Genomic DNA, 22,849 nt, shown 5'->3' with positions numbered 1-22,849 from the left:
AAAATTATTATTCATCATGACAAAATGTGTCACACTATAACACAAAATTTCAATTACCCCTCAAATTAAATAATTAAAGAATTCCTTTAGAACAATTATCCCTAACTCTCACAGTATCTTACTACTAATTAAATCTAGCAAGCACAGAATCCTCATCTTACATGATGTTGTTCCAATAACGTATAAGCTCCATATCCATCCAGGAATCTTATCCTGTGCAAACTCTTTAACACTTTTTAAATAACATGTCAATTTACTATTAAGGCAATATTCCAGATTTTTATTTTTTTAAAACCAGTCCTGAAGAAGTGGAGCCATCTGCAATTTCCATTTCACTGTTATGCACACCCTGGCTACCCAAAGCATCCATCTATCTATATATTTATTTCTCCTAGGTGTACCTGTCACTAATCCCATGCGTGGCAGCTCTTGCGAGAGAGCTGCGGATTAGCGACGGGGACGGGAGGAGAAGCAGGTGCAGAGGAGAAGCGGCTGCTGCCAGGCTGGCAGACGGCTGGCCGATGAGAAGCGGCCACTGCCGGGCCGGCAGATGGCCGGCTGAGGAAAAGTGGCCAGCTGAGGAGAAGTGGCAGCCGGCCACTGAAGAAAAGCAGTCTGGCCACCGAGGGAGAAGGGGCTGTGTGTGGGGGGGAGAAAGAATTGAAGATGGGGGAGGAGCTACAGGGAGAACTAGGGGCGCAGATGCTCTGCGCCAGGTCAGCTAGTTTATTTTTATTTATAGATACAGAAAACAACATATGTTACACACTTCGACAAATATTCCATGAAGATGATTTCATGAGTACATCTTCATATAAGGAAGATTATCTTCCTTGGAGATAATCATTCCGTAACTTCAGGAGAGCCTTAAAGATGCACCTTTTTAGCCTGGCTTTTAATATGTTTCTTATTTGATTGGTTTTCAGTGTAAACCACCCTGAGCCACTGAGGGGAGGAGAGGGGAGAGAGAGACAGGCGGGGGAGCCGACAGCACCCAGCTCCTTTGTTCCAGCTGAATTGCGACCAACTCCCCCAACTGCAACCAGGGACCATCTTGCGCTGAGGGGTGGAGGAAAGAAAGAAGCGAGACTAAGGCCCATGTAAAGATGTAAATGTGTGGCTTGATATATTGTTCTTTATTCAAGCTTTTTGTAAACTACTTTGTGAGGTTCGCCTGAAAAGCGGCATATAAATGCAAAATGAATAAATAATCAATCAAATAAATAAAAAATAAATAAATCAGTAGTTTTATGTTTCTCTGTCTTCCCCTTCTCCATTACCTCTGGCCAATACACAAGTGAACAGGAAGTCTGCTGAGATGGTCATATCAACAATATCCCTAAATGCATGGTTGGGATCTTGCTCACCTGTGTAGCTCAGGTCCAGTGTCATCAGGGGTTTGCAAGGCCGTGGTGGCCGATCCACCCATATGACATCAATCAGATTGTCTTTGACTGGCACAAGGGCATGGCCAGCACTTTTCAGAACTTTGGACATTCTCTTCCACTGATCTGAGAAAGACAAAGAAAGAAGAGTACTTTGGGCTTAATGAGAAGGGTGCTGGTGAGGAGCCCGTTTGCTAGATGTCCCCATGATTCGACAATGTGTAAATAGAGCAAAAGGGAACTGCAACATGAGTAGTGTGATGCCGTAACTAACAAGTCTGGATACTGCCCAGCGATTTCTGTTATCTTCCTCTCCCAACTCCCAGCTACTGAAATACTTTTCTTCAGCACTTGCTAATGCCCATCACCCAGCATAATACAACAGCATAATACATCTGATAATACTACATAATACAACAGATAATTTGCTACTGTTTAAGTGTGTCCTCAAATCTGCTTCCCCTTCCTAATGTGAGGGCCAGTCTTGAACAGGCAGGTGTGGAGGAATATTATCTGGCTCCTGGGACTGTTTCACTTGCCCTTGTATACCCATTGTCTCTCATTGCTTACAAATTCGCCTCGCAACAAATAACTGGGGGAAGAGGAAAGACCCCAACCTTTTAAAATGTTGCAAATCTTTTGCAAAAGGCCACATTTGTGCATATTAACCTAATACGTAGATTTCTATTTCAAAATCCTTCTCTGAGGCATTGGAATTTGGGTTATGTTTTAATACAGTATAGAGATTTGGATATCCTGTCAATTTCCTCTTGAGAATGTATGCTGGTGCAATGCAGGTCAGGAAAATCTAACTATTCACACAAAATAGGACAGCAGAGGGGTAAAACTAACCTGCTGGGATAATGAAAGGATCGACTCCAACTTTGGAGCCCTCGGGGAGCACACTCACAAGCCAGTCTTCCTGTGTGGGAGTGTCCTTCAGTCCTGAAGGCAGGAAGAATATAAAAGAGATTGCAAAGATTAAAGAAAAGGACACAAGCATGGAGGCCCTAATAGCAAGATGAATTGGACAGGTAACAATTAAATATCAACACACAAATTTGTTTCCAAATCTAAGGATGTGAAAACAGTCGGACTCAGAGCAAGACTGCAGAGCCAGGGGTGGAATACTTAAGGAAAGATATTATTGCCACATATTGTTACTTCCCCGCACCACACTCCTCTGTGGTTCAGAGTGGGCTGAAAATAACAGCAGCAGGATTTGAATGCCTTCTCTCCAACAGAAATGATAATGCAATGCAGTTTCTGTATGTCGAACTATTCCAATTTTTTCCTCCCAGATTTAGGGTTATACATTTAGAATGGACTTCTTGCATGTACAATGCGGCTGGCTTCATTTTTTGATTTAACTAACATATTATGGCTTTGGAATGCTGGGTGCAGAATTCGCAGGGTCTAGAAATGACCAGACCCTCCGCCAAAGAGCTGCTTCTTTGAAAAGGCACTAGAGCAGAAAGTCACAAAGCTGAGTCGACACTTTTACTGGACTGCTGTCAATCAGCTCAGGATGCATTCAAATGAATCCCATGAGGTACTTGTGGAGGGTTTATACAGGAGTATGAGAGTAGCTACGTTTGAATTGTTCACAGGAGTTAACATGAGTTTTAAGAATGCTGCTTTCTCCTCACTTTCAAAGTCATGTGTGACCTATCCAAGAGCCATTCCTTGCTTTGCTTCCAACATGGAATCAAATTTTCTGTGGTGGACAAAGTCATGCCGGGAAGGAGAAAAGCAGGCCCTGGATTCAGGTGAACAAAATGTACAGCTGATGGAGGAGGATTACTCCTCTTTTAAAAGAAGTGCATACTTCTATTCCTTCCTTCCTTCCAAAAGTTCAAGAGTAGGGATGTGCACGGAGCGGTCCGGGGGCCATTCTAAAGGCCTTCAAACCGGTCCGGACACAAGGCCAGTTCAGCGCCAGCGGGGTGGGGTGGGGGTAGACCTTTAAGGGCGGGGGAGGGTGTACTTACCCCTCCCGTTGCTTTCCCCCCACCGGCGCACCTGTTTTTTAAAGCATTTGGGGCGGCAGGTTACCTCCCTGCCGCCCCTTCCCCCGTTCCTCGTCAAAAGGCTTCATGAAGCCCGACTGCACGTGTGTACATCACGTCACAGGCGTACGTCACGGACGCACACATCTGATGTACGCATGCACGCGATGCATGCACACGCAGTCAGGCTTTATGAAGCCTTTTGCCGAGGAACAGGGGAAGGGGCGGCAGGGAGGTACCCTTTCACCACAAATGCTTTCAAAAACAGGCACACCGGTGGGGGGAAGCAGCAGGAGGGGTAGGTACACCCTCCCCTGCCCTTAAAGAGTCCCCTTACCCAGTGCCAGACCGCGGCGGTGCGGTTCTGTGCACATCCCTATTCAAGAGGGCATTATTAGTTAAAAAGCATGCTTGCTCAACTGAAGCAGGGCTGCACAACCGACTCTCCTGCAAATGTTGGACTACAACCCATATAATCCCCAATTACTGGTCATTGTGGCTAGGGATGATGGAAGTTGTAGTCCAAAAAACAGCTGGAGGGCCGAAGTTGTGCAGCTGGTGAACTAAAGTAACTATGGTGTTGAAGTACGGACAAGTATTAGTGTGTGCTCCTACACACCCATCTTCATGAGTGTCCAGTTGGTATCCATTTGCTGGGCAGCCTGAAGAAAGTAGCGCCCATCTGTCCACATAGCTGCATATTGCTCCGTTACAATGGCAGTTCCTGGCAGATGACAGAAGAAAGAGTTGGTTAGGATGAAAACATACATATACTCTATACAGACACAGAGTAAGCAGATCAGGTCATTTAATTACCAAGCCTGTTTCAACACATGGCCAATGTTGTGCTAAGTCATTTGAATAAATACACGGAAGAAATACTGATCAGACTGGGATTAATTTGCTCCAGGAAGTCTCAAGCCGAGGGTAAGCTGCTGGAGTTTCCTTCGTTTAAAAAAACCAAAACAAAACCTGAGCATGGCCTCTCTTTGCTTCTAAAGCACTCACCACTTGTTACATATTTAAGAAGAATACTGAAGTTTTCATCAGCTACAGTTGCTTTTCCTTCCCCTCCCACAGTTCAAACTGCTTCTTGCCCTTTACACCATCTGGTGCACACTAGATATGTTTGCAGGAGATTCTTATCATCCAATGTGCCACCAAGGCTCTCTGTTCTTCCTACCGGTCTCCATTGCAGCCAACAGTAATGGTTTGTGCTTAGGCATGACATAGGCTACACTTCCATTTGCAGAGGATGCCACTCAGCCTGGTATTACCCCACCTTCTGGCCCCAGTTTCCTGACCAGAAATGCAGTAGCTCTTGCAACATACTAGCTAGTCTACCAATAATAATACTGGTTAAGCAAAATATATACTGTAGGTTTCTAAACATACTCCTGCTGTGAAAGGAAGGAAGGAAGAGCACAAACAGAGAAAACAACCAAACCTCATTCACCCCACATGCTAAGGAGAACATAATTGCCATCTGGTCAATTCCCCCCCCCCCTTTTTTTAAATCTTGTTAACAAAATTAAAAACAAAATATCATAAAGAGCTTAGCATGCATATACCCTGCAATTTTTGTTTATTGAAATATTGGTCTTTAAAAGTAGTCTCTTAGTTAATACTGAGTATTTGAAAAGGAAACAAATTCTGTGCATACCATTCTAGAAAACACTCTGCGTATTGGAGTGGGTGAAGAACATCATACAGAGGCGAGGAAGCAGAGGGTTTGATCAAAAGGCCATAGGGGATCAAACTGAACAAGAGAAAATCAACATGACACCTCTGTAGAACAGCAGCAAGTGCCATTTGGGGATGTCATGACAGCCACATAAGATCAAAGCCTTGGGAACGGATAGGACCCATCTGTTCCATGTGGTTAAACTACAACCACAGCATTGCTAACCAAAACAACAGCCCCCGGCCAATAGAGCAAAGAGGCACCTTTTAAAAAGTGGTGATTCTCTTTATTTAGCAGGGGGAGACCAACTGCTCTATCCATCCCCAGCACAGCATCCCTCCAGTGGCTGTTGCTGGTGTCTATCTTATATTTCGATCGTGAGCTCTTTGGGGACAAGGAACCATTTTATTCATATCTATGTAAACCACTTTGGGGACTTTTCTTGAAAAGCAGTATATAAACATTCATTGTATTCGTATTGCATCCATAGTTTGGGAACTAACTCGTGGACTTGATTGCTACTTATGACACATTTTACAGTAACAGACAAACATAGTTCTACAGAACAGGGAACTTGACAATCCTTGCCTGTGATCTCAGTGGCACAGCTTGAAATGAAACACAGATCTCTTGGCTGCAGTTTAACGCTTTTAGCAACAGAACATGCTATCTCAGTGCAAGATAAACAAGGGTTTTCCCCATTAACTCTGTTTCAGTGCCCAGCAATTTTGGACGCAAAAAATGTTTTTAAGAAGATTGAACTTGGCTAACCAACATTGTTTAGCACTAATCCCTGATCTGCCAGACTACAAGCAATCTGTCTCCACTGGCCTCAGAGAGAGAGAGAAAGAAAGGCAAGTCATGATCTTTGTATGAAATGGTTCACAGGATTTTTCCTCTACTGGAGGGTCATCTGGGGGTCGGCAAAAGCTCATTACTCCACCAATATTATATCACTATTCCAGCTGGTGCAGATGCTGAAATGGGAAGGAACAACTCAAAATCCTTCCTTCGTGTTTCTCTTTCTTCTCTCTCTTTCTTAACAATGTTAATAAAGCTAAGAGGTTCACATCTCGCCCTAAAGAATTTTTTAAAACGTACGTTAATTCATTCAAAATCTATCTATTTAATTCTCTTAGGTGCACCCATCACTAATCCCATGTGTGGCAGGGAGAAGATGGGCGGTTGGCAGACAGGTGAGCGGCCCCAACAGGTGGCTGGCTGAAGCGGCTGCAACCGAGGAGCGGGCCCAGTAAACGGGTGGCCATGAATGGTGCCCACGGACGGCAGGCGGGCAGGCAGACGCGACCAGCGGGCAGGTAGCCGCGACCGGCCAACTGTAGTGGCTGCAGCGACCGATGAGCGGGCCCAGCAGATTGGTCGCCGCGAATAGTGGGCGGCAGTGACTGGCAGGTGGCCAAAGCAGCAAATGGCGGGTGGCTGAAGCAGCTGTGAATGGCAAGTGGGCCCGGCAGGCAGGCGGACGCAGTGGCTGCAGGCGGGGGGAGAAGAAGAGGGTCGGCTGGGAAGATTGCAGTAGGGGTGGAAAGCAAAAAAGCGGCGGGGGTGGGGGGACTAGGGGTGCAGATGTTCTGAGCCGGAACAGCTAGTTGTTTATTAATCTTTTACTTTATACTGTATCTTATTTTTATTATTTTATTAATGTTGTTAATTGTTAATAATAATGATATTAATTGTTAATAATAATAATTTTATGAATAGTATTTTATTAATGTTGTGAGCCTCCCCGAGCAGTAGTGTACCGGAGGGGCAGGGTAGAAATATTTTAAATAAATAATATTTAGATAAATTCTTAGCTCTCAAACGGCACAGCAAAGATTTTCCAGAAGGGAGCTGAGCAGCCTCACATGCCCACATACCACCCAGCAAAATGCATTAGCAATGTTGCTATAGGCCTAAGGGCATAGCAAACACTATGGACTATACCGAGTCTGTGCCAAATGTGACTGAGCCAATTGTCTGTTCTCTGTGGAGGAGAACTGTAATGGCTTGACCCTTTAAAATGTTATACTCAGCAGCAGTCAAACTGTTTGACCAATAACTCCCATCCCTCACCCCTCATTATATAACAACAAAAATATGTTGGGCTCACATCTTGCCCTAAAGAATTTTTAAAAACGTACATATGTTAATTCATTCAAAATTATAAGAGAAGCTGAGCTTAAACTGCAATTAAGTAGGGGGTGGGAAATCTATCACTTGGCCATATGTTACATTGTGCATGTATTCATTTTAAAAATCAACGTGGGGACTGAATCTTTTGAAAATGTGAAATGCAAATCAGGACTACTGGGGTATGTGTGTTGAATGATCGACGATCATGTATGCTCCACACAAATTGTGTACTCATTTAACGTGATATATGAATAGGACTCCTGATTTCCCCTATAAACCTTCTCTATGGATGTACAATATGAACATATGAAGCTGTCATATACTGAGTCAGACCATTGGTTCATCTAGCTCAGTACTGTCTTCACAGACTGGCAGCAGCTGCTCCAAGGTTGCAGGTAGGAATCTCTCTCAGTCCTATCTTGAAGATGCCAGGGAGGGAAAATGGAACCTTCTGCTCTTCCCAGAGTGGCTCCATCCCCTAAGGGGAATATCTTATAGTGCTCACACATCAAGTCTCCCATTCATATGCTACCAGGGTGGACCCTGCTTAGCTAAGGGGACATGTCATGCTTGCTACCACAAGACCAGCTCGCCTCTGCTGAACCACTGTTTAAGGATAATCCATTAAATGAATCCACAGATATATTATGCTTTGTTGTAGCACCATCATGAACTCTGAAAGATGTGAGCATATTTCAACATATGATGCCACATTTGCGTTCACCCAGTACGCTAGAACTGCGCAAATTAGAGTATTGGGTGAGCATGAATGTGGCCAAATGGCTTTTCAAAAGATCCAGTCCCACATTGATTTTTTAAATGAATGCATGTAAGCCATTCACATATACTGTACATAAGTACAATGTAATATAATATAATATAATATAATATAATATAATATAATATAATATAATATAATATAAACAGCCCTAGAGAAGCAGTAGAAGTGCAAATCTAAGTACATGACAATTTTATTTTTGTTTTTAAAAATGTATGTCATTGGCTGGAAGGTAGTGCGTGCTTATTTTCTCAAGAGTAATATTTAATCAAACTGCTAAACAAGACAAGCAGAAGCCTCATATAATGCATCAACTGCTCAGCTGTATCACTTCAGACAAGAGCTGGCTCTTGTATGTATGGAGTATTTTATGTAGGGAAACATGCACATTTTGATCTCTCCACTTGCAATCTGAAATAGTTCTGCCCAGCCCCGAAAGACACATAACACATGAGCTTCTGCTCATTAACTCAGAACACTTTGTAAACAATGGTTTAAAAGTTTCTGCCTTCACAAAGATTATCTCCATGTAGTGGGAAAAAGAAAAAGTGCTGGCAACCATATCCAGACTGGATTTTTTTTTTTTAAAGCCGCACTGCAGTTTAGCAAGTCTCCATAGTTATTGGGGTAGTGGTGGTGGAAAGGTTCACACTGAGGGCCCTGGTCTTTTGAGAAGAAACTTGGCATTCAATGCCAAAGAACTGTCAGATTACAGGTGTCAAACTCAGGTCTGGAAACATACCTGCTGAGCCATCAAACCCGCAGATGAACTCTCTTCGGCAGTCACAAGGTGCAATGTACTCACTCTGGAGAAAGCAAAATGAAGCAAAAAGTGAGCTCAATTATAAACAACAGCACAGGGGCACTCCAAAGCAACTGAAAATATTGGCCAACGTGATGCATAGTTCAAATGCCCCCATTAGAACAGCAGCACCACTGTTGCAGAGCCAAAAGCAGCGGCAGTGCTGTAGAAAGCCAGCAGTAGTGCTACTAGCATTACTGTATTCATTCCCATTACTGCAAATGGGGGAAACCTACAGTAACACTAGCAGTGCTATCACTGGTTCTCTACAGTACTGCATCATGTTGGCCACTAAGATTAAGTTTGCTCTCCTATTGGGTGTTCTTTCAGACACAATGGGGGGGGGGGGCACTTAACCCACACTTAAAACCACTCTTGGTATGTTCTTCATGGGATATCTTTAATGTTTTTAAGAATACAGTTCTTCTGCTGACACATTTGTCTATTTCTTTACTTATTAATTATTATTATTATTTATTTAAAATATTTATACCCCCGCCTCTCCAGTATACCACTGCTTGGGGAGGCTAACAACAATAAGATAGATACAAAGTAATGAAATTAACCAAATTAAGTAAACAAGTTAAAAGTCAGGCTAAGACCACAATCAGAACTAAGTTTCAAATTAAAAGTTACTTTAAAAGCTAAAAATTGAGTATTATAAAAACTAGAAACTAAAGAACCTACCAGATATAACCAAAGATGGAGCATTAAAAAGCCTCTTTAAAAAGATGTGTTTTTAATTGTTTTTTAAAAACACTGAGTGAGGGAGCATGGCGAAGCTCTTCAGGAAGGGCATTCCAAAGCCAAGGGGCCACAACTGAAAAGGCCCTGTCTCTTGTCCATGACAACCGGATCTCTGTTAGTGGCAGGGCCATGAGTAGGGCCTGAGATAATGAGCAGAGGGCCCTGGCAGGTTCATATGGGCAAATGCGGTCCAACAGGTACCCTGTCCCCAAGCCTTGTATAGCTTTAAAGGTCAAGACCAGGACCTTTAATCTAGCCGGGAAGCGGACCGGTAACCAATGACGCTGCCGCAGGATGGGTGTGACACTCATGAAGTAACTTGCACCCACAAGCATCCTTGCAGCAGCATTCTGCACCAGCTGAAGCTTCCAAATCATCTTCAAGGGCAGCCCCATGTGAAGCGCATTGCAGTAGTCCAATCTGGATGTTAACAAAGCATGAGTGACTGAGGTCAAGTCCAAACTGGTGCAGATGCAGCTTCCACTGCAGAAGGCAGAACTAAATGATCACCAGCTCCCTTACAGTCTCATGAAGAAATTATGCAAATTAAGAAGTATATAATCTTAAATTATATTTAATCAGATATTATGATAATCTAATTTTGGTACTCCTTTAAACCAACACAGATCAGAAATGTTTAAAATGGCAGTTAGCACTAACCCCTGCGTGAAGCCAAAGTAAGCAACACTGGTATAAAAATCAGACGATTTACCTTTTTCTTTAAAAGTTTTGCACTGACAGAACAGCAACTACAGCTTAAGCCATGTAAAATAAGCATCAAGGCTTTACATGGCATGTAGCAAACCTAGTGATGCATAATAAGCAGTTTTCACATCCATTCAGCTCTCTGCATCAAATAAACCTGATCAACTTGCCCAGCAGGAAAACACAGCACACAGTGTGTTTGCATTTCTTCATTCCCCGAAGAGACACAAAGAATCCTGCAGGTCATTTTCCTGGATTCACAGAAACATGTTAAAAGAGTCTAGCAAGTGTAACCAGAGCTACAGAGAAGCAGCCTCAGGCAGGAAGAGAAGAATGTGTAGCAGCTGCAAACAAAAAACAAACAAAACAAAACAAAAATCCCACACCTCTCACCTGAAGCAACTGAGTGTGGAATAAGTGCATGCATGCTTTGTTTGTTCACTGCACAAAGACAAAGGACACACTGCACCAGGACACTGAGGGATTGCTCTCTTCTTACCACACAAAAGATTTTGCACAGTTGAAGAAGCCAAGAGAATCTGCTTTTCACACCAGCACAAGGTAACTAGTTGCATTCCATCTAGTTGCCTGTACTCTAAATTCCCTAGATGAAGATGGGCAAATTCACAAGACATGGCTTTGGGCAGCTTTCTTTTACCGTTCTTTCATTATGCTATGTATTGTCTCCACAAGAGGGGACACAGTGGTTGTTGGAGCTCTCCGTCATGGGCTCGACTTTCAATTCAACAGGCTACTGAACACAAACTTTAAAAATAAAAAAAAGAAGAAGGTCCAGTCACATATTTGTTATTTATTTGAAACATTTCTTCTCAGCCATTTTCAATCCAAAGGCTCTCAGAGCTACTAACAATAATTAAAAACACAATTTAAAAAAATTAAAGCATACAAGAAAGAACAAATAAGCCAATATCAAGCCAATTTAAAATGCAATCTAAACTAAAAAAATCTAAAAGGTCCAGACACCTGGCACTGAAGAGACAGCAGACTCTATACTAAGCAAGGTCCCCTAATGGTCCCGAGTCAGGGTGCTGCTACTGTGAAGACCTGACCTTGACACCCTCTTCACCTATGAAGGAAGGTGAGGAGGCCCAAAAAAGGGCTTCTGGGGGTGAACTTACTATCTAGGCAATTTACAACAGAAACTAAGCTTACAGTGGGTATATTGTATATAACTCCTTCAGCAATGATTTTTCAAACTATGTTTACAAAAGAGCAAGTCACTACAGGTGGAAAACAGCCCTGAACAGATCTGCTGTGAGAGGGCTGAGCTGCCCAACACAGGGCTGTGATATCTATGTAGGTGCCACAGCCCTTTGCCCTGTTGAAGGAAGCTGAGCCTCGCAGAGTTTTTCTTTCCTGTCTGCAGTAAACTTGCTCTTTTGTAGCCATGGGTAAATAAACACTTGGTGAAGGACTCGACAAGCTATACCCACTACAAGCCCAGTTTCTGTTCTAACCTGTCCAGATGTTGAGGCACTTCACATGATGAGTGTGAAGCATCAGATGGGGTTTGTGCACACAAGCAGTCGCTCGTTGCTGGGCGGCCGCATCAGCCGCCCAGATGACCGGTTGCTCCAGTCGGATGCTCCCACGCCCGGCCGTGGCTCTTTGGAGCTCCAAGGGAAGGGGAGCACCGCCATGTGGCGCCCCGGCCCCCTGAAGGCACTGCATGAGTGTGTGGTGTCTTCCTGGGGTCCCCCCTCCCCTCCCCTCCAAGTGTGTCAGCCATGGGGGGCTGCACAGAATCAAAAGGACGAGGTTAATGGAGCGCTTGCTCCGTTAACCTCATTTAGGGGTAGGGTTTTTTAGGCGGGCTAGCCGCCAGGGAACCACCGGGCTCACCCGCAAGCCCGGTGGCTCTCATGATTGCTCAAAAGTGGGCTGGGCACCCGTAGCCCAGTTTGGAGTAATCATGTGAATCGCTTCATTAACATAATCAACTCTCATGGGCTGTTAGTTAAAGCGGTTCGTTTTAACTTCTATAGCACTGTTAAAGTAATCATTTCAGAAATGTTCTAAAAGGAGGATGAAGTGGGAGCAAGATGTTTGTTGCAGCCAGAACCCCGAGATGCGGCTCAGGTGCAGTTTCAAGGTGCTTGAGTGATGGAAAACCTTTTCGTTCTTGTGATTTCTACCTGTGGCACTCAAGATGGAATGGCAGCAACTGCCAGTGGTGTTAAGGATAGAGGCAAGAGAAAAGGCCATTGAAGAAGCAGGTGAAATGAAACAGCCACCCAGTCCCATCCCAATACCTGATGCCTGGTGAGGAAAAACATATTTTCAGAGAGGTAAAAAAATAAAAGCAAATGCCCACATCCAGCACTAAGAGGTTTTAATTTGAGGAAAGGCACACAATATGAGATGGGAATTGTGATCCTCCAGTACTTGGTTTAGGCCTAGCTGAAATACACTCCAAGAAAATAATATTAAAATCTGCAGAGTAACCCAAAGTCTGTGCCATGAAAAGCAAAATTCAACAACCTACATAAGTTATGCAGATTAAGAAACATGCCCTCTTTTGTTTATTCTGCATCTGCTAGTCATGGCAAGGGGGGGAAGTAGTATTAGCCACATCTCTCTTGAGATTTTCTCAGGAACTGTCAACACATCCAAGCCTAACTTTAGAGGGGCCATAACTCAGTGGCAGAGAATATGCTTTGCAAGCAGGAAAACCCAAGTTCAAACCCTGGCATCTTCAGGTAGGTCTGAGGAAGACTCCTGTCCAAAATCCTAGAGAGCTGCTGCCTGTCAGTGTAGGCCAGGGGTTCCCCACCTTTTTCAACAAATGTACCTCTTCTTTCGCAAACCTTCAGTTCAGGTACCCACAGAGATTTTTACTGAGAGTGTGTGTGTGTGTGTGTTTGTATGTACACACACAAGTGTTACAATTATGACACAAACTACTCCAGTATTGGCTTACATCCACACTAACTTACTCATGAGTCCTCCCACTGAAATTAATGGGACTCCAATTAATAAGTAGTCCCACTGAAATGAATTTCAATGGGAGTATTCAGTGTTAATTTTCTGAAGCCTGTCAGTCAGGCTGAGCAGAGGTGTATGCTTGAGCTTCAGCACGAAGGCAGCCAACCAGTAGCAGAGGAGGAGGATCATCACCCTCCTCCCTCACCTTCTACAGCAGACATATTGCTGAGGACACATCAGCTTCAAGCTGATGATCCACAGAATGGGAACGAATAATGCAGCTGCAGCATAGGGAGACAGGAGGGCTCCGGGTATCCCCTGGGAGTGCTTCAAGTACCCCTACAGCAGGCCTGCACAACATAAGGCCCGGGGGTCAGATTCGGCCCGCAGTGACTATTTTACTGGCCCCCAGGTACCCTGCAGCAACAAGAACTGGAAACTGCCTTATAGCACCATCCTGTGCATGCCTTCTCAGAAATATGCTCCACTGGTGTGCCATGCAACTCCCGTGTTACTCTCCTGTAAGCATACCTAGCATTGGAGACTGAAAGCAAAAACAATTTAGGGAGAGGAGAGTATTTGGCATTTGTTTGGGGCTGGCATGCACTCTAGGGGCCCCACTCATTAAGCAGGGACAGGACCTATTCTCTGGCCACTACCCTTGGTTGAAACTATGGGTCCATTGACAGGGGGAATAGATCCAAAAGTAACTAATCATATTTTTACTTTTAATGTAATAATGTGCTTAAAACTGACCTCGGCCCCTGCACGCCAAGTTGTAGATGGTTCCAGCCTACCAGGGCATTTGAGTTGTGCAACCCTGCCCTACAGGTACTAATATCCCCCATTGGTATTTGTACTGTTCTCAAACATTTTACCAAAAAAAATTAAACTTTTATAAATGAACATTATTTTGTAAACTACCTCAGGGGATTTATTTTATTTTTTTAGAAAAGTAGTACAGAAATATTTAACACACCTACATGTACACTTTTCTTTGTGCATTCCCCTCCCTCCAGTTCCAGGTTTTTTTTCTTCTGTCTTACATGTCTATAGCCTGTTCAGGCATTACAAAAAGAGGGGATGCTGTACTCATGAACAGCATCCGCGAGAGCGCATGCTGAAACCCTGCACTCAAACGCTCTCCCCCATTGTCCATGGTTACAAAGTTTGTCTGCAGAGACAAACACTGCAAACTTCCAATCACAGGGGAAATCTGTTCAAGTTTCTCTGCAGACGAACACTAACTATGGATATCAGAGGCAGAGCTTCCAAGCATGGAAGTGGGGCTTCACAGAAAGTTCTTGGAAATGCTGTACACAAGTTCAGCACCTCTGCTTTTTATAGCACTGAACAGGGATGATATCCTGGCTCTTCCTGCCCTCCCATCAATATCCTTTCTTTTTTAAAAACTTTTTAAAAAAGGAATATCTTGTACAACCAAGAGGACTTTCTTGGGGTGGCAATCCATTTATAGAATTATCCCCTCAGGGAGGCTCATCTGTCATTTATGCTGTTGTCTTTTTGGTACCAGGTGAAGACCATTTTATTCACCTGTGTCTTTAACATTGTTTTTAACTACAGCTTTTAATTTGCTCTTTTTCTTTTATTTTTCATGATACTGTGATTTTATTATTTTTCTGTTTGTTGCTTTTTTTGTAAATAGCCCTGGAAACACTGTGGAAACGTAGTACAGAAAATTTGAAAAACCACCACCACAATAATAATCTATCCACTTTGCTTATTTCTCAAGCTTCTAGCTTTGCCAAAAGCACAGGAAATTGCCATCTGGCCATGCCTCCTTAAAGGATTATTGCATAGAGCCACTCTTAGTTGGAAGAGGTTGCTTTGGCTTCCTTTCATACTACACGAGAGATAGAACAAAATATCCCAAGGTTAGGAAACCTTAACCTTGGGTCTTTTTAACAGGCATTCCATTAGCAGAAGACAATTCTACCGAATCCCATACCTGGTGCGCATCTCCTGAGGGCACGATGTAAGCTTGGATAGGCTCTGGGACATACTTGGAGCTTTTCATTGCCTGCTGCAGCTGTTTAAGCAGCTCAGTAGTAATCTTTGGAGCCATGTTCCTATTAGAACAACAAGCAAAAAAAAAAAAAGTCTTACAATCCTACAGATTCTAGATTCAAATTTTTCAAATACCAAACGAGAATCCCAAGTTCTTCAACCAGAAATTGCAAGTGAGATTGCTTGCTTCTCTGAACCATCTACCTCACCAAATATATTCCTTATCCTGCAGGCAGTCTTGGCACAGTACACCTTGCTTCTTTCTGCTCTCTGCTGGTTTCACATTAGCACTTACAGACCTTGCATTTGAACCTTTGAATTGTTTGGCGGGGGTGGCGGATGGGTGGCAGATTGGAGGAAGTACTGTGTAAGAGAAGCAATGAGAAATGAAAAGCAACAGATGCTTTGAGGCATTAGAGGATGATAAGGACATAGAAGATGAAGGAAACCATTTACAAGCTGCTGTTGCTTTCAGCCATGGAGAATGCTCTTAGAGCCAACCACTATTGCTCCATACCTTCTCTCTTACTGTTGTTTGGCAGGAACAACCAGTAGGTCCTTATAAACCCCTGTTTCTCAAAGGCTGTTCCCTGAGCCAAAGAAAACATTTTATTTTTGATCGGGCATCCCAAGTCTCCATATGCCCTTTCCAAACGTACTTTATTTTTTAAAAAAACCAAGAGCAGTCGGCTCTACTGCCAAGTTAGTGCTGGGAAAAGAGACTCAACAGAATCACCATTTTAGGCCCAACTACCTGTGAAGGAACACACTGTCAAATGCAAAATGGTGCAATGTACCATGTCCAGTCATGCAGCAAGCTGAAATGAGAGTTAGGCATTGCCAAATACTTTTAATGGCACTCCCCTCTTCAGAAATTAGGTCCCAATCTCCTTTAAGAGATTATAATCCACGGAAACCTGTGTCATACAGAAATTAAACCTCTAGAACTTGCACATTATTTTCTGTGTAAATTAAAACAGGTAAATGCCTTGGTGCAAGAGGTTAGCAAGGAAAGATTTCTAGTATATATAATTTTATTCATTCATTCATTCGATTTCTATACTACCCTTCCAAAAAATGACTCAGGGCAGTTTACACAGAGAAATAATAAATAAATAAGATGGATCCCTGTCCCCAAAGGGCTCACAATCTAAAAAGAAACATCAGATAGACACCAGCAACAGTCACTGGAGGTACTGTGCTGGGGGTGGATAGGGCCAGTTGCTCTCCCCCTGCTAAATAAAGAAAATCACCACGTTAAAAGGTGCTTCTTTGCCAAGTTTGCAGGGGTAATTGTTTAAAGGCCACTGTAGACAATACTCTGAGTAGCCAACCCTAAGAGTGTGGAAAATGATCATCAATGCAACTTCTCTCTCCACCCCGTGCTCTGTTGCCAACTCAAACCTGGACATCTCATAGTAACTGCTAATCTTGTTATCTTCTCTAATTTCATTTATCTTAATCAAAAAAAGAGAGAGTTTTTGTTCTACTATTTCTCTATGCTCTTTACACTCTTCTGCCTCCCCCCCCTCCTGTTTTGAAACAGTTATAAAACATACAGTTTTTAAACTGTATGTTTAATATTATTAAAACTATACAAGGGGTGGTTCTGGTAGAACACGTCCCTGTGCAATTAGATGACAATGCAACAGCTTTCTCTTATGACTGACATGTGTCCTTTATTGCAGAACATGACTCCACAAAGTACAAGTATGTTCATCCCACCGTTCCAGAGAATCTCATATTTACTATCCCCTTGGGCTCCACTTATTTTCTACAGACAATAGTTTCTACAGACAATAGTTTCAGCAAGTTTCATTATGACAGCCCTTAGGAGCTTAGAAGAAACAGAAAGAATGTATTATTTATTTTTCTATGTAAACCGCTTTGAGAATTTTGTTGAAGAGCGTATATAAATATTCATAGTAGTAGTAGAAAGAATGAGCACAACAAAGTGTTGTTACTCTTTTTGAATATACACAAAATGGAGTCATTTGAAAAGATAAGGTCCGGTTCCTCTAAATAAACCATTTGTGGTATCAATCCCATGGGAAACTGAGGTATGAGCAAAGCACATTTCTAATTTCCACAAAGATACCTACTAAGATTAACTTGGTTAGCTTACTTCCATATCTGTAACTCAGAATTATCAGCACACTAACTATACATCCTCAAATGACTCAATTGCCCTGGAGAACTGAGGTTGTCTATAACTATTCCAGAGCTGACATGATCACATGGAATATTCAATAGAAAAAACCATGAAGACAAATACTCAGATTAATCAATGGTCACATCTGCATAATTAATTTGGCATTCAAGTGATGGGTATACACCCAGATGCATGAATTGACATGGGGTGTGTGTGTCACAGACTAGCATGTACCTAATGTCAGAACTGCCCTTGTGTAAGTTGGTACACCACTCTAAAGCCTGCTTCAGATGCACTTTGATATCCTGGTTTGTTCCGACTATAGTTAGTTAACAAACTGCAGTCCTCTGAATTTTTATAGAATGAGGGGCTGCAGTTAGCTCTTAAAATGGAAGCAAAAGCTTTCACTTTCCTCTTATCACATGTGAAAGAGAATGAGAGGGGAAGGAACACGCACAACTCATCACTCCCTCAGTCTTACTGATGTCGTGCTAAACCATGGGTCATTAGTTACTTCTGAACCAAGTCTAAGTTTCCTTCAGCACAATGCTGTCACTGTTCCAACCAGAAACACATAATTTTGTTAGGGTTGAGATATTCCGAAAGGAACAGAGTTTCCTACCCATTAAGAGCTGTTTTTCACTCCAATAATGTGACAAGAGGTGATATGGCTATGAAAATTCTTGTTATGCTGTTTCAGAAGCCCTTTTGGAATATAATCACCTTACATCTTGTATATGTGGTAGCTTTTTCCTAGCCTAACGATAAACCACCACAGAATCTCTGCATTGCATTCCATTCCATTTGAACTTTCATCTATGACTTATGATGACCATGAGACCAGTGAAGCCACTGCTGCTTGACAGACATTCAATACCTTGCCTGCAAAATACCACTCCACTGTTTTTCCACAGTTATTGACTGGCCAATGAAGCAGAAACTGCCTCTGGCAGCCAAAATTCCATATTTAACATGGGGTAACCTACAGTCAAACCATAGCACATTGCCAATCAATGTGACAAAGCAGATGCAAAGCAAAAGCAGAGTTACGGCTATCTTTTATTAGCTGCAAAAATGAATTACCATTCTAAGGGCATTTCACAGGAAAGTCTGGGTCAACCTAGACAACATCCAAGCCCAGCAAAAATAAGGAAAGTTTCAAGAGCACACAACTCCTTTGCTCCTAAGTTATCCACTTGCGTAACTTTCTGGTTTTTGTGACTTTTTACCACTTTTGCTTTAAGAAACCACCCCATACATCATCATGAATACATCAAACCACCCCATGCATCATACATAGTTGCTGTGCTAATAATTCACAATTACAGCACTTCAGAATTGCAATGCATCTTACAAGCATATTCAGAGAATGGGTTCACTTTTAAGGGACAAACTAGAAGATGTCAGAAGAGTCGTGATCAGACCTTCCATAATCTTTTCAAACATAAAAGCAACTGGACGTAATTGGATTGGGGCCATGACACTAGAAGAGGGGGCACAACCTCCTCCATAACATACACACTATTTTGCTGATCTGAATTGCCCCTCCCCCAAGCTGCTAGGTGCTACGTGGTGGTGGTGGGTGAAATATGGTATGTATAGGTTTTCCCCAAAGTAACAAAAAGCAACTTCAGGATGAGAAAATGGTATGGGGGGAAGGTTATGCCTCCCACACACCAAATTCAATTTTGCCCATCTCCCCTCTCCAGCACCTGCTTTTTCCTTTGGGGGGGTGGGGGGACACCATGTTACATTGAGTTTGATCCTATTAGTCTTTACAACACCTCAAGGGCCCTTATTTTTGTTTTCTCAAAATTTTCCAAAGAGCCACCAGCAGTCTGGCTAGACAATACTGGGCTATGGCTTCAAGCAGGCTGATGCTCTTCCCAGAGCAGCCCCACTCTATGTGTGTAATCCTAATCCTAATCCCAACTGTACAGTAGCTGCGATCCTAAACACAAGGAAGGAAGTCCTACTGAATTCAGTTAAACTTAATTTCAAGTAAACATACCAAGGATCAAACTGAGCTGTTTTGCTTTTTTCGTGGACAACTAAATACCAGGAATACAAAACTTTAAATTTTTTAAAAAATGAATCCAACGTACCATTCCTCAAAAGGAACAGGACTCTGAATTTAAGACAACCTCCCAATTTCTAACATCAAAAAACTTGGGGGGAGGGGGGACTAGTCTTGAATTCAGCTAAATACAGTATTTGCTCTCAAAGCCATTCTTTTCTTTAGAAGCATGTTCTATATCCCAACAGATTATAGGGTGGGAAGTAAAAGTACTTCCCATCTTTACTATCTGTACCATGGCATTTCTGTGTAAAAAGCTTGGAACAGGTAGGAAGTGTCCCCACTCCATGCTCATCCTTTGTGCAGAAGTGAACTCCAAATTGGGGGTCATAGCTCAGTAGTAGAGCATCTGTTTTCCATGCAGAAGGTCTCAGGTTCAATCTCTGGTATCTCCAAATAGGTCTGGGAAAGGCCCCAGTCTGAAACCCTGAGGAGTCATTGCCAGTCAGTGCAGACAAGGAGGACCTAAACAGACAAACAATTTGATTCAGTCAGCCTTCACATATTCATGCGTGACTAGTGCTGTTCAACCTCTATGAAAAGGTTGCTGCTCTTTCCCTCCCTTCCTTTTTGTTTGTTTCTTTCATTTTTCAAATATATGTACCACTGTTATGTACCACTGTTCCGTGGTCATTTATCTCAAACGACAGGCACAGCTGGAGTTCTATCAAAGTTGACAGAAAGCACCTCTGGCCATCGCCTCAACCTGGGACACCAGAGAGAGGTCTGGATTCAGGACCACTTCCAGATTGCGAACCTGTTCCTTCTGGGAAAGCGTGACCGCATCCAGAACCAGCAGATCAAAATCATCTCCTGAATTCTGGCCCCGCATAATAAGTACTTCCATCTTAATTGGATTCAGTCTCAGTTTGTTATCCCTCATCCAGCCCATCACCATCTCCAGGCAGGAATTTGGGGAAGTTATACGATGAATACCAATACAATACGATGAATATTTATATACCACTTTTCAACAAAGTTCCCAAAGCGGTTTACATTGATATAAATAAGTAAATGGCTCCCTGTCCCCAAAAGGCTCACAATCTAAAAAAGAAACATAAGATAGATACCAGCAACAGCCACTGGAAGGACGCTGTGCTAGCTATGGATAGGACCGGTTGGTCTCCCCCTCCTAAATAAAGAGAATCACAACTTTTTAAAAATATGCATCTTTGCTCAGTTAGCAGGGCCATGCCTTCTCCTGATGATACATTTGGGTGTCATCAGCATTTAACACCCTGCACCAAATCTTCTGATGATCTCTCCCAGTGATTTCATGCAGATACACACGTGGACAAATGTGTTGGTACCCCAGCACGAAAAAAGAAGAACCCACAATTGTCTCTGAAATAACTTGAAACTGACAGACGTAATTGGCACCCATCATTGTTTATTCCACATTTAACAAAAATCAGACTTTGCTTTAGGGTTTTGATGCAACAGAATATTTCAAATAACAATACAAATGAAAATGGCATGGACAAAAATAATGGGACCCTTAACCTAATATTTTGTTGCACAACCTTTAGAGGCAATCACTGCAAAAAAAGCAATTCCTGTAGCTCTCAATGAGACTTCTGCACCTGCCAACAGGTAGTTTGGCCCACTCTTCCTGAGCAAACTGCTCCAGCTGTGTCAGGTTTGAAGGGTGCCTGCTCCAGACTGCATGTTTCAGTTCTTTCCATAGATGTTAGATAGGATTCAAATCAGGGCTCATAGAAGGCCACTTCAGAATAGTCCAATGTTTTGTTCTTAGCCATTCTTGGGTGCTTTTAGCTGTGTGTTTTGGGTCATTATCCTGTTGGAGGATCCATGACCTGCAACTGAGACAGAGCTTTCTGACACGGGGCACTACGTTTTGCTCCAGAACGTCTTGATAGTCTTGAGATTTCATTGTTCCCTGCACAGACTCAAGGCACCCCGTGCCAAACACAGCAAAGCAGCCCCAAAATATAACTGAGCCTCCTCCATGTTTCACAGTAGGTATGGTGTTCTTCTTTTTTTGAAAGCTTCATTTTTTCATCTGTGGACATAGAGCTGATGTGACTTGCCAAAAAGCTCCAGTTTTGTCTCATCTCTCCAAAGGACATTCTCCCAGAAGCATTGTAGCTTGTCAGTATGCATTTTAGCAAATTCCAGTCTGGCTTTTTAATGTTTTTCTTTCAACAATGGAGTCCTCCTGGGTCTTCTTCCATTGAGCCCACTGTCGCTCAAAAAGCAACCGATGGTGCAATCAGACACTGGTGGACCTTGGCCTTGGAGTTCAGCTTGTATCTCTTTGGAAGTTGTCCTTGGCTTTTTGTCTACCATTCTCACTATCCTTCTGCCCATTCTGGGGTCGATTTTCCTCTTGCAGCCACGTCCAGGGAGGTTGGCTACAGTCCCATGGACCTTGAACTTCTTCATAATATTTGCAACTGTTGTCACAGGAACATCAAACTGCTTGGAGCTGGTCTTATAGCCTTTGCCTTTAACATGCTTGTCTATAATTTTCTTTCTGATCTCCTCAGACAACTCTCTCCTTTGCTTTCTCTGGTCCATGTTCATTGTGGGACACACGATGATACCAAACAGCAGAGTGAGTGACTACTTTTTTCCATTTAAATAGGCTGAATGACTGATTGCATGATTGGAGACATGTGTGATACTAATTAAAGAAAGCAGCTAATTTGAAACATCACTCTAATCCAATTATTTATTATCTTTTCTAGGGGTACCAACAAATGTGTCCAGGCCACCTTAGAATATCTTTGTAGAATAAGCAATACTTTATCTCTTTTCCCACTTGCTTTGCTTTACTCGATGGCATATCAAAGGCATGCAGGTATACATGGGACAACTGCTTTTCATTTAATCACTTTTCAGGAGTCATAAAACACTTTTTCAATGAGCTGTAAGTGTACCAACAAATTTGTCCACGTGTGTATTAAAAAGCACTGGAGATGATATGGAGCCCTGGGGAGGGATACCATATAAAAGTTCAGATTTTGAAGAGCAACAGTGTCCATCACCATCTGGAATATGTACGAGAGGTATGAGTGGAGCCACTGCAAAGCAGTGCCTCCCACAACCAACCTCGTCAGATGCTCCAGAAGTATACTATGGTCAATAGTATTGAAAGTCGCCAAGGGATCCAAAAGGACCAACAGAGTCACACTCACTCTGTCAATTCCCAATTGGAGATCATCCATCAGGCCAACTAAGACAGTCTCCATCCCACAGCTTGCCCAAAAGCCAGTTTGAAATGAGTCTCGATAATTAGTTTCCTCCAAGATTCCCTGGAGCTGGGAGGCCACCACCCTCTCAATTACCTTGCCCAGCTACGAAAGGTTGGAGCCTATAGTTCTTAACTCTGAGGGATCCAATGCAGGCTTCTTCAGAGGAGGTCTAATGATTGCTT

The 22,849-nt window shown here is 42.8% G+C and overlaps 1 protein-coding gene across 1 annotated transcript in view; it reads right to left on the bottom strand.

Annotated features, from left to right (window-relative positions):
- The window catches only part of XPNPEP1 (X-prolyl aminopeptidase 1), a 61,060-nt gene that overhangs the window by 35,695 nt on the left and 2,516 nt on the right, over positions 1-22,849 (bottom strand). The window contains exons 2-6 of the mRNA XM_053309943.1: positions 15,162-15,282; positions 8,735-8,798; positions 4,014-4,118; positions 2,238-2,330; positions 1,368-1,511 (exon numbers count right to left, since the gene is read on the bottom strand). Of these exons, the coding sequence (XP_053165918.1) occupies positions 1,368-1,511; positions 2,238-2,330; positions 4,014-4,118; positions 8,735-8,798; positions 15,162-15,278 (523 nt within the window). The 5' untranslated portion in view covers positions 15,279-15,282. The remainder of the gene's footprint in view (positions 1-1,367; positions 1,512-2,237; positions 2,331-4,013; positions 4,119-8,734; positions 8,799-15,161; positions 15,283-22,849) is intronic.

The sequence above is a fragment of the Hemicordylus capensis genome, chromosome 3, assembly GCF_027244095.1.
Source record: "Hemicordylus capensis ecotype Gifberg chromosome 3, rHemCap1.1.pri, whole genome shotgun sequence".
Lineage (NCBI taxonomy): Eukaryota > Metazoa > Chordata > Lepidosauria > Squamata > Cordylidae > Hemicordylus > Hemicordylus capensis.
This window is presented reverse-complemented; position numbering and strand designations above follow the sequence as displayed.